A 13,322-nucleotide genomic window follows, 5' to 3' on the forward strand; every position below is an offset into this window, starting at 1 on the left:
TAATTACCCTTAAACATTAGAACAATATTAGACGAATTTAATGGAATCCAGTGTGTAAAAACAATGACCCCTTCAAAAAACTTGTTAAATAACTGGAGATGCCACATGACATTTCCCATTCATTTTTTGTCGTATCCCCGCCACGAATTTAATGGAATCCAGCCTAAATTTTGAAGCAAAGTTGGATGATTCATTCCCGATATTGGATTGAGGTGATTTTTTACAGAGACCATAAACGAAGTATTTTGAACAAAATGAGCAGCTCCGATCATCTTTGCGAGACCCGAGATGGGCACAAAAGTGGTCTGTGCGCGGCTGCTGTACAACATTTGTTGTACCTGTAGCAGCGTTAAATGTGAGCGAAAAAATCTGACGTCAACTATGGATTTAAAGTTTTTATACAAATAAAAAACAATATGATTTCTTCTACAGTCTCATGTGTCTCTTCCTAATAGAATCGACTTTCATGGGATTGAAAATGGGAAAGGTATTATTTATTGTAAAAGAAAAAAATAGTGAAAATTGCACTTACAACTTACAAGGGGTGTAAGTGCAAATTCCCCTTCTTTCACTTCAAGCATATAGGGATATAAGTGCTTAAATTTAAAGTACAAGGAGTGTATCTTCAAATCAATGATAGTACAAGGGCGTAAGTGCAAATTATCCAAAAAATATAGACGCTCGTCTATATTTTGTGGTTGAGTCTTCATATATGAAAATTTGTTTTCCAATAACCGAATACTTGAGCCAGCTTACACGCACCTCGACTAATTCGAAAACGATGAAGTTAACGAGTAGGCAAACCTTGAGCGACTCCAAGGTTTGAAATGTTTGGCTTTCACAGGATTCGAACTTGCGACCTCTCAAAAGCAATCCCTTTTCAGTTGCATTCTCATGCGCACTTGGCCAAACTCCTCGGGTTCAACGTATTTGACAAATTAAAATTGAATCTCTATTTTTGTGTCCCGATATAGAGCTTGGTTGGAGCTTTTTAGTTTGAGATGTTTGGTTCTCCCTGTAAGAGATGTACAGTATGTGTGCTCTAACCATATCACCTATGGTTCAGCAATTTTTGTTGCTGCAGAGTGCAACCTGCATCTAGTGGAGTCGAATGCTTCTTGTTAAGGACATCTTGTCAGCTTTAAGGTGTTTCACCCGACCTTTCTCATAGCAGTGAAAACTAGACAGCAGGTGAAGACGTGTTCTCATTGCTGTCTTTCAGATTTATAGAACTGATCCGAGCCAAATTTGATTACATTCTTTCGTGTATTCTTCGCTGCAGTTCCTTGCCAATCCAAGCAGTATGCCGTAAGCTCTTGCATTACGCCTAGGGCCCGGCCGGACAGCACCGTGAAGCTGGCATTGTAGGATTCGAGAGGAGTGTGAATCCCCAATTGTGCTTCGTAACACACAACAGCACAAAGGCGATTATGACTCCTGCTGAATACACAAACACGACAAAACTCTTGAATTACGCCTGGTGCCTGACCAGACAGCACCGTGAAGCTTGGCATTGTAGGACTCGAGAGTATTGTGAATCCCCAATTGTGCTTCGTAACACACAACAGCACAAAGGCAATTATGACTCCTGCTGAATACACAAACACACGTACCCTTTGTGTAGCACAGCTGCTCATAACATCCGACGCCCGTGGAACTAGTTATACTCATGCTCAACAAAATTTAGTTTAAAAGTGCAGATGATTCCTTGTCAGCTGGACAAGGGAGTTAGTTCGCCATTAACGACTTTAGAATGTACATACAACTCTCTGATCTCAAGTCTAAACCGTCAACTTGATAATGCAGAATTAGAGTTACTACAAATTTTGTGCATGTCACCCACAATAAGCTTCATAGTAGAACCATATATCAAGCAATCAACGGAAATATGCATATACACAACCACCAAAAGTAAATGAATGGAAGCTCCTAAAATCCGTATTCGTTCGGTTAGCAAAATCATGTGTCTAAATTGTTGCCATGGTATCTGAGTAGTAGACAGCCGAAACTCAGTTCGACGGGCCTAATCCATCACCATGAAGTTTAACAACTCGCAAACCCTCTAGCTGCTCTACAACTTCCTTCATAGTTGGGCGATTCTCCGGAAAATATTCCACACAACGCATCGCCAGATTTGAGATCATGGGACCATCAGTAGCGTCATAACCCGGGTCTTTCTCCAAACTTTCCTGGACAAGGGAAAAACCAGGCTTGTATACAAGTTTTGCCCGCTCATCTGGCAGATCCATTAGTTTCACCGACTTTTCCAGATCAATAGCTATTTTGGCTATCAATTCGATCAGGATAACACCATATGAAAATACATCACAGGATAGGTCGTGCCGCATACCTGTCCAGCAATTCAGCAAACGACTCAGAAAACAAAGTGACAGCAAAATACATCTACCACGCATGAAATATCAAAATTGCCACTATACAAGCATGTGTTGGGTTCATGAGATGCACGCATGCATGAACAAACCAAACCAACAGCTTTCCAAGAAAGCTATGACCAGTGGCGGAGCAAGGAACTTAAGATCAGCACTCACTTATTAAACAAAACTTCAATAAATATTTGTTCTTAATAACCAAGAAGATAACAAAAGAACTTCCACTGAAAATGCGAACAGAAATATAATTCATTGTATAAGTATCCACCATTAATTCATACCAAATTTTCCTAAGAAAATAACAATAGACCTCGACAGGTTTCATGTTTTTAAAGGTTTGCATTAGAACTGTATTGATATCATAGGCTAAATCTGATATTACCGGGTAGGGATAAATAAATTTAGGTGGCATAAGTTGCACTAGTTTCAAAATTTTATAGGTTAAACTGCGTATTTACAAATTCAGTGGATGCAGCGGCCTCGCTGGCCCATCACTGGCTTTGGCCTCCATAGCAGAGGCATTTCTCTCCTCCAACAAGATAATACATCACAAACAGAAAACTTAATAAACAGGAGAGCAGACCAGAATGCCTTGGCTTTCCAAGTAGGACAGCCACCTCATTTTTTTTTAAAAAGGAACGAAATAAAAGCACACTATAGTCTCTAGAAGCTTCAATGTTCACCATGAAGGGCAAGCCCAAGCAAGACAGCCACCACATATAGTGAAAACAAATACACACCAAGCTTCTACTAAAAACACTTTTTACAACGAAATCAAGAGTTTCTAGAAGCTCAATGTTCACCACGAAGGCCACACCTACTTTCCATCTTTTCCGGAAAGATTTCAGACTCCAGCAAAGTTTCAGCAGGAGAAAGTAGACCAGATTTTATTTCCTTATTTCCATTCGATTCTAACTTGGCAAGACTGCACTGATTTCAAGTAGGTTTTCCTATTGCTTCTCCGATCTAATATTCCACATATAAACCAAAAAATCCAAAACAATTTATGTAGGGGTTAATCGTCAATATACAATAAACAATTTCTGGAGGCAATGTTGACGAACATTTATGGAAATAGGGTGTACCTTCTAAGTTACAAGCGAAAATCAATATCTGACGAGGAAGAGAAGAGGAAAGATCATCTAGGGTTTCTATGGTTGTTGGGTCTTTTTTGACATTGAAATTAGTAGTTTGCATTTACAACAGAGGACATGTTATTGTTTTGATGGCTTCATTGGCTACGATATTGGAGAACGGCCAAGAAGTGAAGCTTTGAATAGCTGGTCATGGTGGAGAACGGGAACAAGAGAAGACAAGGAAGAAATACGAAAGGAAGTTTTTGTCCATGCCCCTTCTCTGCAATGTGGGCTACCATGTCAGCACATGTCATTCTGTCTTTTTTTTTTGAGAATTTTCTAGCAGAATAACATTATCCTTTATTGAATTGAAAGGAGAAAATGAAGTTCCTTTCATCTTGACCAGATGATATTAAAAAATTATTAACTTGGCCACCAAAACTGGATCCACCATTGAACTATAACTGCCTAGGCGGGAAACAATCAGTATCTTGCTATATGTAGAACTGCCATTTTCTGCATGCGCATTACAAAAGGAAAGCCCTTACTTTTGCAGTTTAAATCAATTCAAGTTCATCATGGGATGACTCATACACTACATAATGAAAGGCGTAAAGCTCCACAATATCATGAACAATCTCTCCCTTACTTACAGCCCACTATTGCCCAAAGAAAAGCATATCTTGTGCGTGCTTATTTTATATGCTTTGTTTAGCATAGAAAGCTACAGGGATGTGGTGGTGAAATACCTGTATCAACAAAAAATGGATCGACATAGCCTAGAGACATGTATATAAACTTTTTTGGATAACTTAGTTCACCAATAATGCCTCCACTCATCAGTCCAAAGTCAAATAGTATAGGGTTGAATTCCTGCAAAGGAAAAGGGAAAAAAATGTGACAAATAATACCAGAAATACCAAAAAAAATAAATGTAAATCATAAAGAGCAAGCTTCAGGAACAAAAGTGAGCAAAAAAAGACATTAAGCCCAACCTGATCAAGCATTATATGACAAGCGTCAATATTAAAAACCAGGTAAGGCTTATCATGACCATGTAGAAACTCAAGGAGGCGTAAAAAACCAAGGGCAACTTTAATTCTCCGTAGCCAAGTGAAATCGTCTAAAACATGCAGAAGATACAGAAATCAGATACAGATCAAAAGCTTCTAAATTTTGTAACTTCTGACCTAAGAACCTTGAAAAAAATTTGGGCACTAAAAACCCCTTGACGACGAACTTCACAAAAACAGCAACAAATTGACTCCAGAGCATAGATCAATGGCACCTTTCAACATCATGTTATGCAACGTGTCCACTGGATCAAGATCATACACAACACCCCTTACTTGTTCATCACAACAGTAACCAATCACATTTACCAAGTTTGGGTGATCAACCACACTGGCATCTGTCAGGAACATTACCTCTTCCTGCGGCATAATTCACATTGTTTACAAACTATAACCAGCCAAAGGACAGAAATCATGGAAATATACACATATATACTCATACATAAAAGATAAATATCCAGGAGGAACGACGTGCCTTAACCATGAGATACTCATCCTTTCCAACAAGAGGATCTGATTTTTCATCCCATCTCTTCACAATCACATTTTTTGCCTTGCTTCCAGACATGCCTTCACAGATCTTTCCTCGATAAACCTCACCAAATTGAGTTGGTCCAATTAAGTTTCTTTTGTCAAACATGTCAGTGAATGTGCATATCTGCTCAGATGTGAATTCAAATGGCTTTGTAAAATGCTCCCTCCTGCTCCCTAACTTTATTGCTTCTGAGCCAACAGTAATTATAAGTGCACAGTTATTTTCAACATATAAGACCAGAAATAGAAAACATTTTACTGAACACAACTTCTCTATTTTTTTTCAGAGGTAAAATATAACCGTTGATTCATGAAACTTCTATATACGACGCAGCTGCATTTAAAACTGTCTTTAATATCAATGATCAGCAAAATTCAAGTACAATCCCAAGTATCCCAACAAGGAACCTAACATGAAGAAATGATAACAAAAGAACAAACAAATAGGATTTTCTATGATGTCACATAGCAAGCGAATAAAAGAGCAAAGAGAAGGCCAGAGAGAGAGAGAGAGAGAGAGAGAGAGAGAGAGAGACATTGATTATCCCAAAATTCTCCATATTATTCATCATTATGGAGGGGAAAAGCAGGGGTTAAAAATCAGTACGCAGTCATGTATTTCATCAAACATACAGATTTTGATGCCAAAATTTTCATTACATAGTTGTCACAAAAGGAAAAACAAAAAAGACAGACCAAAATATCGGTATTTACCTTCGTTAATTCTCAAGTTCTTCCATTCTAGATAATGTACCCGCCTCTAAATATCCCAACCCTCTTTTCTGTGCTTGAATTCCACAATCATTTTAACAGATCCTAAGGGCCTCAGCCCCACAAAGGCGGGTTGGGATTGCAGATCATCTTTTCAACCCCAATACCTTGTTTAGCAGGCCAGTGTGCGCATGGTAACAAAGCATGGAAACCCATTCAAAGGAAACTTGAACCTGGTATTGAACCAAATGAAAAGCTCAACGATAAAGGGAAACCATATGCATTCTTTACATCCTTTTACCAAATAATGACTTATGTTAGGGGTTTCTACTTTGTAGAGTTTTTCCTCACCAACTTATACTCTGTGAGAAAGATCGTGGGGGCTAATAGATAACCGTGAAGTTCAAGACAGCATAAAGGCTTACACAATAGATACTCCTCAACGGAGGATACACTACGCCACTAGAATCATATGATTATATCTCACTCAGAGCCACCAAAATTGGCATAGGCAAGTCCAATATCAAATGGCACAAAGGCCAAATGGACCAAATAACACCCAGACAAAGAATAGGTTGGTAAAAAAATACAAACACTTGATCAATGTGCTTAAAGAGTAAGAAATTAAGACCCAAACAATTCTTTGTCCTCAACAAATACAGACACGACCTCCAAAACTCATTTCAGATTTCTTGAGAGCAGAGACAGACACATGTACTAGTCAGAAAGGATGGTAAACAGTAAACCAGCTAGCAACAAAACCTCAACATATTCTTTGGAGTTCAACAATAAAGTTTGGAGTAATTTCTTATGATCAATCTTTTTCTAGAACCCGTGTTTTTCCTTCCCATTGAAAATGAAAATTTGTGGTTTCTTCAAGCATCATCGGAGAGCTTTCGTGATCTACAATCGAACTAGTGGATAAGAAGCATAGAGTATGGGGTCCAAAGGGAACAACTAACAAAGGGTCACGAGTTCAATATCTCTGCTTTCGGCATGGTTATTCCGTAACTAACTATGTTGCGTTAGCCTTTACTGCACTCCTAGTCTCCTACACCTACCCGGCTACCCCAGACTTACTAAGTCTTAACCCTCACCCCTTTGCTTCTCCTCCACAAAGCTACTTCATGTTGTATCTGCTCATAAGACTTGGTATAAGACTTAGAGACACTACACTATTACGGGTATGGGACATTGTGATATTAAGAACAATCAAGACATTGATATGGCAAGGTAAGGCGAAAGATAATCATTTGTTATTTGGTTGCAAAGTGTACAAATAACATAAAAAAAAGATGCTAAAAACTTAGAATCACAAACAGTTCTTAGAAGGTAGCTTGTTGTGTAATCGTGGACCAAGGCTCTGTGGTTTGGTTCACTCCTTCATTTTTCCCTTTACCTTCAGTGTAATTGGGATATTAAGAAAACATTTGGTATGGATGCAATGATGCACCGACACTGACACACGACACAACACCGACTCTTCGATGCGCAAATTTTGAAAAATTAGACATGAAACGTTGGGGACATGTTTTGAATAGCATTCATGTATTGTACACATAAACCCTGCACCATACTTATCGTTACACTTACATCATTCACAAAAGTATTTAAACAAAAAAATTGCATCATTTGTGTCTTTATAATTAATAAATCATCATCCACCACACACAAAATAAGATTTCCTTAGTTTAAATTGTACTTTGCTACCTTTTTTAACGTCCCCAACTTGTTTAGTGAGTGTTTCAAAGTGTCTTGGAACATATTTTAGGGTGTCCCCTCAACCCTGGATGTCCAATCGAAACATTTTGAGAAAAAAATAGGACACTAGCGTATATTTCTAATGGCATGTAAGATCATTTTGGTTTACTTAACTATGCAAAGGAGAAAAAGTATAGAGTTAGAGCCTTGTGAACAAGAGCGGCTCCAGCTTAGGGAAAGGCAGGGCGTATGTCTTACTTGATTTTGTTACTATCACAACAGCACGCATAAGGATGGACTCTGAAATAGATCTTCTAGGTAAGCAGATTCAAGCAGAGGGAAGTCACCATTGTTCCTTGCAAGAACCTCTTGTCTGCGACCTTGTTTTTCAAAAGGGGTTGGTCAGTAATCCAGTATTCTAAGAGTCGACCTAGGCAGAGCCAAGGCGCTTGACGGTCACCCAAGCGTTGATTAGGCGTTTTGTACAGCGACAAGCAGGCAATTGTATATCATGTAGTAATTGTTAAGAGGGCAATTGTTAAGAGTATTACATGGGGTTAATTGTTATTTTAACAAAAAACATAAGACATATCCTACACCGATTTACATAATTCATTCGCCTCTCTTGTTTACATTATATCACCGTTTCAAACCCTAGTCCCTAAATATTTTCTTCCTAGTCTTAATTCTTTAGTTGTTACTCCATCTTTTAGTCTTTTTAACTCCTGATTATCTGCGATCACCTACTGTTTTTTTATGGAAACATTCCATTCTCATAACCCTAATAAGAGAACGATTTGTTCACATGTTTTCTCTGAACAAATCGTTAATTTTGAGGCCGAAGAATCCGAAGAGTAATTGACGAGCAGAGATGAACCTAATAAATCAGATACGTCAGGGTTTATCGACAATCGTTTCATCAAAGCAATTGGTGCTGCTATTTCCGACGCCATCGAGGGATCTGCGAGTCACTGTGTGTGTATGTGAGAGAGAGAGGGGGGGGGGGGGGGGGGGGTGGTGGTGGAGTGGGCGCGAGTTTTTGAGGTCGGCGTGTCCATGTACAGTCTGTCTATTAGAAATCGAGAAATTCTTCCGTGCCGGCTGGGTACCGGCCAGGTGGTGCTGCCATCTCGTCCATCTAATGAAGTTTTAGACGGTTCAAATTTGTTCGGCTGTTGAAAGATATTTTAGTCATTTTATACTTTAAAATCAACCGAACAAATTTGAACCATCTAAAACTTTATTGGACGGCCGAAATCAATACTCGGCACCACCTGTCCGGTACCCAACAGGCACTAAAGAATTTCTCGTCTATTAGGTTCTGCTTTGCAACTCACCGCCTGTTTGGCAGCGGTACAAGGCACCCAGATATAACAATCCGGGTGCTTTATACTATCTGGTGTTTGTTTAGATAATTTGGCCTCGGATATCATCCGGCGTTTGTTTAGCTAATTTCACCTTGGATATGATATCCCGGGTCATCCAAATCCAATCCATCTAAAAGGGTCCTTATTTTTGGGCACCTCGTCCCATCCAGAATATATCTAGAAAATTAGAGGTTAGTCCTTTTTAGGTTGGGTTTCATTCCAACGCTAATATTTTTTATCAAACCTAAATAGGCTCGGCTATATTACTTAATGACATCTTTGCCCACCAAGATCCACTCCATAGACGTGTAAATAGATCCACTCCATAGACGTGAAAATTGAGCGTGCTCTCTCTCTCTCTCTCTCTCTCCGCACACTAACGCGCCCCCCCTTTCACTAATGGACCACCGCCGTCGTCGCCGTCAGTCGAGTTGGGGCTATGTGAACTATGTGTAGAGGTTATGTGTACTGTTTATTTTAGTAAGTGGTGAAGTTATGTGAACTGTGTATTTTTTAGTTCACATAACCCAGTTCTCATAGCTCAGTTCACATATTCAGTTCTCATAGAGACAATTCTCATAAATTGTGTATTTTAGTGTGTGGTGAGGCTATGTGAACTGTGTATTTTTTAGTTTTCATAGACAGTTCTTGTAGACTTTAAAAAAAAACATTTCTCATAACTAGACAATTCTCATATGCAGTTCTTGATGCGCACCCAATATTGTAGATATTTGGTGCGACTAGTCCCGTTTTATGTTGCTTTAACTTGCATTTATCTAGCTTTTATAACGATATTGCTCGTAAGGTAGTTTGTTTAGTGTTTCGGGTAAAACGCCCTTAAAAGGCGTATTTTGAGTGCAAAGTCAACCCCCAAGTTAATTCAAGACTCATCGCTCGGTGGAACTTGTGCCAAAGTGACCAAAGAACGAAGGCGAGGAGCATCGGGCAAGCCAACGGTCGTCGGGTGTCAAGTTTTGGAGGCTGGCCTGAAGACCAGAGATAAGCTCCCCGTATCGATACGGATTTTGGACCGTATCGATACGCGTTTGTTACCTTTCCAAGCAGAGCTTCCCGTATCGATACGGCCATAATCTGTATCGATACGGGATTTTTACGGGAGATTGGCCTTTTCAGCTTAACGATGTGGTATCGATACTTTGCTTATTCTGTATCGATACGGAGAGCTTCCGGCCAGATATTTGTTGCTTTTTGGGCTTTCCATTTATGAAATACTTGCCTTTTATAGTATGTTTTTAGATATTTGAGGAGAGAGAAACCCATTGTGTATAAATAGGGGTCTCCTCTCTCCCCTTTGTTATCTAGTGAATAATTAGCTTTAAGTTTTCCTCCATTAATGTTCTTTCAAGCTTTTCTAGTGTAATTCCTTAAGAACTCAAGTAAGTAATTCTCGTTTGTTAATTTCTCGTTTATTAAAGTTGTTCCTACGGACTAGATCTTTTATAATATCAAGTTTGTTTTCGTTTTTATCGGTTAAAAGTCATGTCTCGTTTTTATGCTTTCTTTCATGCTTTAGCTATGTGTGAGTAGTTGATAGGCCAAGTCTCGGGGTAATCTTTCCCGAGGACTTAGGTGGTTATTTGGTTCTCAAACCTTCGGGCTTAAAATCTTGATTTTCGGAATTTCATTAACCTAGCCTTTTCGGTCTAAGCGAGGCGTGTTAACTCCTTGGTATGAAGTTTAGTCAAGCGGTCTTGGCAAGCGACATATTGAGGGCTTGTGGCCCCCTACGTGTTAGATACATTAGCAAAAATAGGTTGATTTAATTCCGGTTAATCACCTCTTTTGATAAACGTAGTCATTAAAGCTAAATCTTCCGGGCGTGAGCACGCGGTCGTGGCTCTCGCCTGAGTTATATTGAGAACCGGTAACGGCTAAAGTCAAGGGTTAGACGATCCCTAGACTTGCCTCCTTTTAGTTTATTAAGCGTTATCCTAGTCTTTTGCCTTGGCAATTTTCACCGTTTAAAGCAAAACCAAGTTGGCCGTCTTAAACGCCACAATCCACCTTATAAAACCTACAATCCGATTAAGCTACATTCGAATTCTCTGTGGGTACGATCCCGGACTTCCGGATATTATGCTACCGACGACCTAGCCCTACGCTTGGGGTATTCAACCTTATATTTGAAGGCGAGGTTTGAAGGCGAAGCATTTTTGGCGCCATTGCCGGGGATTTCTTTTATAGCTTATTTGGAGGTTCGACAAACCACTGTAAGTACTACGTTTATTTATTTTTTTTTTTTTGTGTAATTTGAACTCGACTTAGCGGATACCTCTAACCGAGCCAACAATTCGACTTGAGGTGTAACGAAGCTAGATTGAGCATCAATTGCCTTTTCTTTTATTGTCCATATAACGTGGTGGTAGCTTAACCCCATGGAACTGTTTTGAGAAAAGAGGTGGCGGCATAGCCCCTCTAGCCTGTTTATTTTATGTCTTATCTATCTAATAGAATGGCGGCAGCAAAGTGGGAAACACCCCGCAAGACTTTGCGGGATTACCTTTGTCCTAATCAAATCATCACACCGCACAAGACTTTGCGGGAGTATCTTTGTCCCAATCAAATTTTCACACCCCTTTGCATAGCCCCTCATGACGCCAATGTTTTTAAAAGTCGTATGACCATCACTAATTGGTTTGATCTCAAGAACCAAATTCAAACTTTTGCTGAAAGAGAGAATGAGTCATTTTATGCATGTTGGGGAAGATACAAGGACTTGCTCATTGCGGTCCCGAATCATGGCTTTGAAAATTTTCAAATTGCTAACTATTTTTATGATGGACTTTCTCACAAGAGTCATGCTTTCATAGATGTGTTGTGCGATGGTAAATTGTTTGATAAAGAACCCGTTGAAGCATTAGATTTCTTTGATCTATTGGCTCAAACTTTGCAATCTAGGGTTTTTGTTAAACATTTTCAAGAGTCCAATTCAAATGCCATGGAAGAGGATAGTGAGCCGCATATCTTTGCTGAAGATGTTAGTTTAGATTCTGATAACTCCTCAGAGTCTGATTGGGGTGGTGAGCCAAATGTTGAGCCTGATATCCAGCATTCTCCCCCTATGGATCCCTTTCTGTGTGACGATCCGGGGGAGAAACTTCTCATTGTTGGGGACACGAATTTGGAGGTAGACTTTTTGTATGCTCTGCTGAATGAGCAGGATGGGAAGAATGTGACTAGACCTGAAAGTTTGTCTCCTTCCTTTGAGGAGATACCATCTATAGAAATTTTGAACCATCCAAAAGTCTCGACTCTTGATGCTGTCACCCTTCATATTGAGTCTCCCCTATTGCAAGAGCTTATAAAAGTCGAATTGATTGATTTTCTTGGTGTTGACGAATTTGATTTGGTGTACCATCCTCTTATAGTAGATTTTGTCAATAGTCTGAAAATTGATTTAGTTTGGAATATGCATTTGGTGGAACTCAAGTTTATGAAACAAATTCGGCACTTGCTTTACTCCAAATATTTATTTTTGTGGCATGGTCGAATTCAATTCTTGATAAAGAGTATAAATTTGAGTGGTATGTTCATGGTAATAATTTTTGATGCCATACTAAATGTTCGGAGCCCGCGTTTGGCTGAACGTGCATAAGCTCTTTCTTTCCCTCTTTCTCTTTTCTTTTTCTCTTTTGATGGTCTGGTATAGCCACCCGTTTCTCGCTTGGAAAGTGGGGAGAAAAGTATGACTCGTGAGATTGCGTGAAAATCGGGTGGTGTTCTTTGTTGTTTTCCTTTGTTTATCTATTTGTTGGCGCCCGGATAACACGAGCCGGGCGGTTCTAATGTCATTTGTCTCTTAGTAGGTAGTTCGAGCTTAAGTCTTTTGCAGGGTGAACGTGCTACCACACCAGCCTTGGTGGTTTGGATCTAACGTCGGAGTGATTGAGGCATTCAGGAGCCCTAAGCATGGGTGCGATTACGCGTCGCGGTTGTTAGTCCAATAAAGTTTTGACCATGATCCTGTGTGACTAGCTGTGGTTCCGTTGGAAGAGCCGAAAGAGTGAGCCTTGGAAGCAGTTCCAATGACGAAGGGAAGCACTGACAAGAAAGCCTCCAACTTGGTCGAGGTATATGGGGGTTGACATTCCTCCGGAGGTACAATCTTTTGTTCTCTTCTCTCAATACTGTTGTTCTTCATGCTATGAGGACATAGCATCGTTTAAGTTGGGGGGAGGGATATATATATATGCTATATATATATGTTTTTGAGACTTATCTCTTTTTGTTTTCGTTAAAATTTTAAAATTTTTGCTCTTACTTGCAATTCTCCCTTGTTAGTAGTGATTTCGCTTGCTAGATACTTTAATTATGCTCAATTGTGTCAATGGCAAGAGTCGTGTATCCCGTCGAATTTGGTTATGTGTTTGAATCCATGTCGCGTGCATATACGTGAACTTTGATGAACAAGTTGAGCCTAAAAGTCAAGTCAAGTGTTGTGCATCGCTA

At 39.5% G+C, this 13,322-nt stretch overlaps 1 protein-coding gene across 6 annotated transcripts; it reads right to left on the minus strand.

Annotated features, from left to right (window-relative positions):
* Positions 1-1,775: 1,775 nt before the first annotated feature.
* Positions 1,776-8,491, minus strand: LOC131324199 (serine/threonine-protein kinase RIPK-like). 6 transcript variants are annotated; one of them, XM_058356056.1, is made up of 7 exons: positions 8,363-8,377; positions 7,744-7,865; positions 5,015-5,262; positions 4,755-4,899; positions 4,462-4,589; positions 4,216-4,339; positions 1,776-2,350 (listed from the first exon to the last, which is right to left on the minus strand). In XM_058356056.1, the coding sequence occupies exons 2-7, from the start codon at positions 7,772-7,774 to the stop codon at positions 2,010-2,012; spliced, it is 1,017 nt and encodes a 338-aa protein (XP_058212039.1). In that variant the 5' UTR covers positions 7,775-7,865; positions 8,363-8,377; the 3' UTR covers positions 1,776-2,009. The 6 variants fall into 6 exon arrangements, with proteins under 6 accessions (XP_058212039.1, XP_058212036.1, XP_058212037.1 ...); XM_058356053.1 differs by lacking the exon at positions 7,744-7,865 and having other exon boundaries at positions 8,363-8,491; XM_058356054.1 differs by lacking the exon at positions 7,744-7,865 and having other exon boundaries at positions 4,755-4,895; positions 5,011-5,262; positions 8,363-8,491.
* Between the last annotated feature and the right edge of the window lie 4,831 nt (positions 8,492-13,322).

The sequence above is a fragment of the Rhododendron vialii genome, chromosome 4a, assembly GCF_030253575.1.
Source record: "Rhododendron vialii isolate Sample 1 chromosome 4a, ASM3025357v1".
In the NCBI taxonomy this organism is placed as follows: Eukaryota; Viridiplantae; Streptophyta; class Magnoliopsida; order Ericales; family Ericaceae; genus Rhododendron; species Rhododendron vialii.

Coding starts and splice junctions, on each gene's coding strand:
- LOC131324199 (XM_058356053.1), bottom strand. CDS start 8,438: ATGGCGTCGGAAATAGCAGCACCAATTGCTTTGATGAAACGATTGTCG. Junction 4,900..5,014: donor ATGAGTATCTCATGGTTAAG/GCACGTCGTTCC, acceptor ATTATGCCGCAG/GAAGAGGTAATGTTCCTGAC. Junction 4,590..4,754: donor GCATAACATGATGTTGAAAG/GTGCCATTGATC, acceptor TGCATGTTTTAG/ACGATTTCACTTGGCTACGG.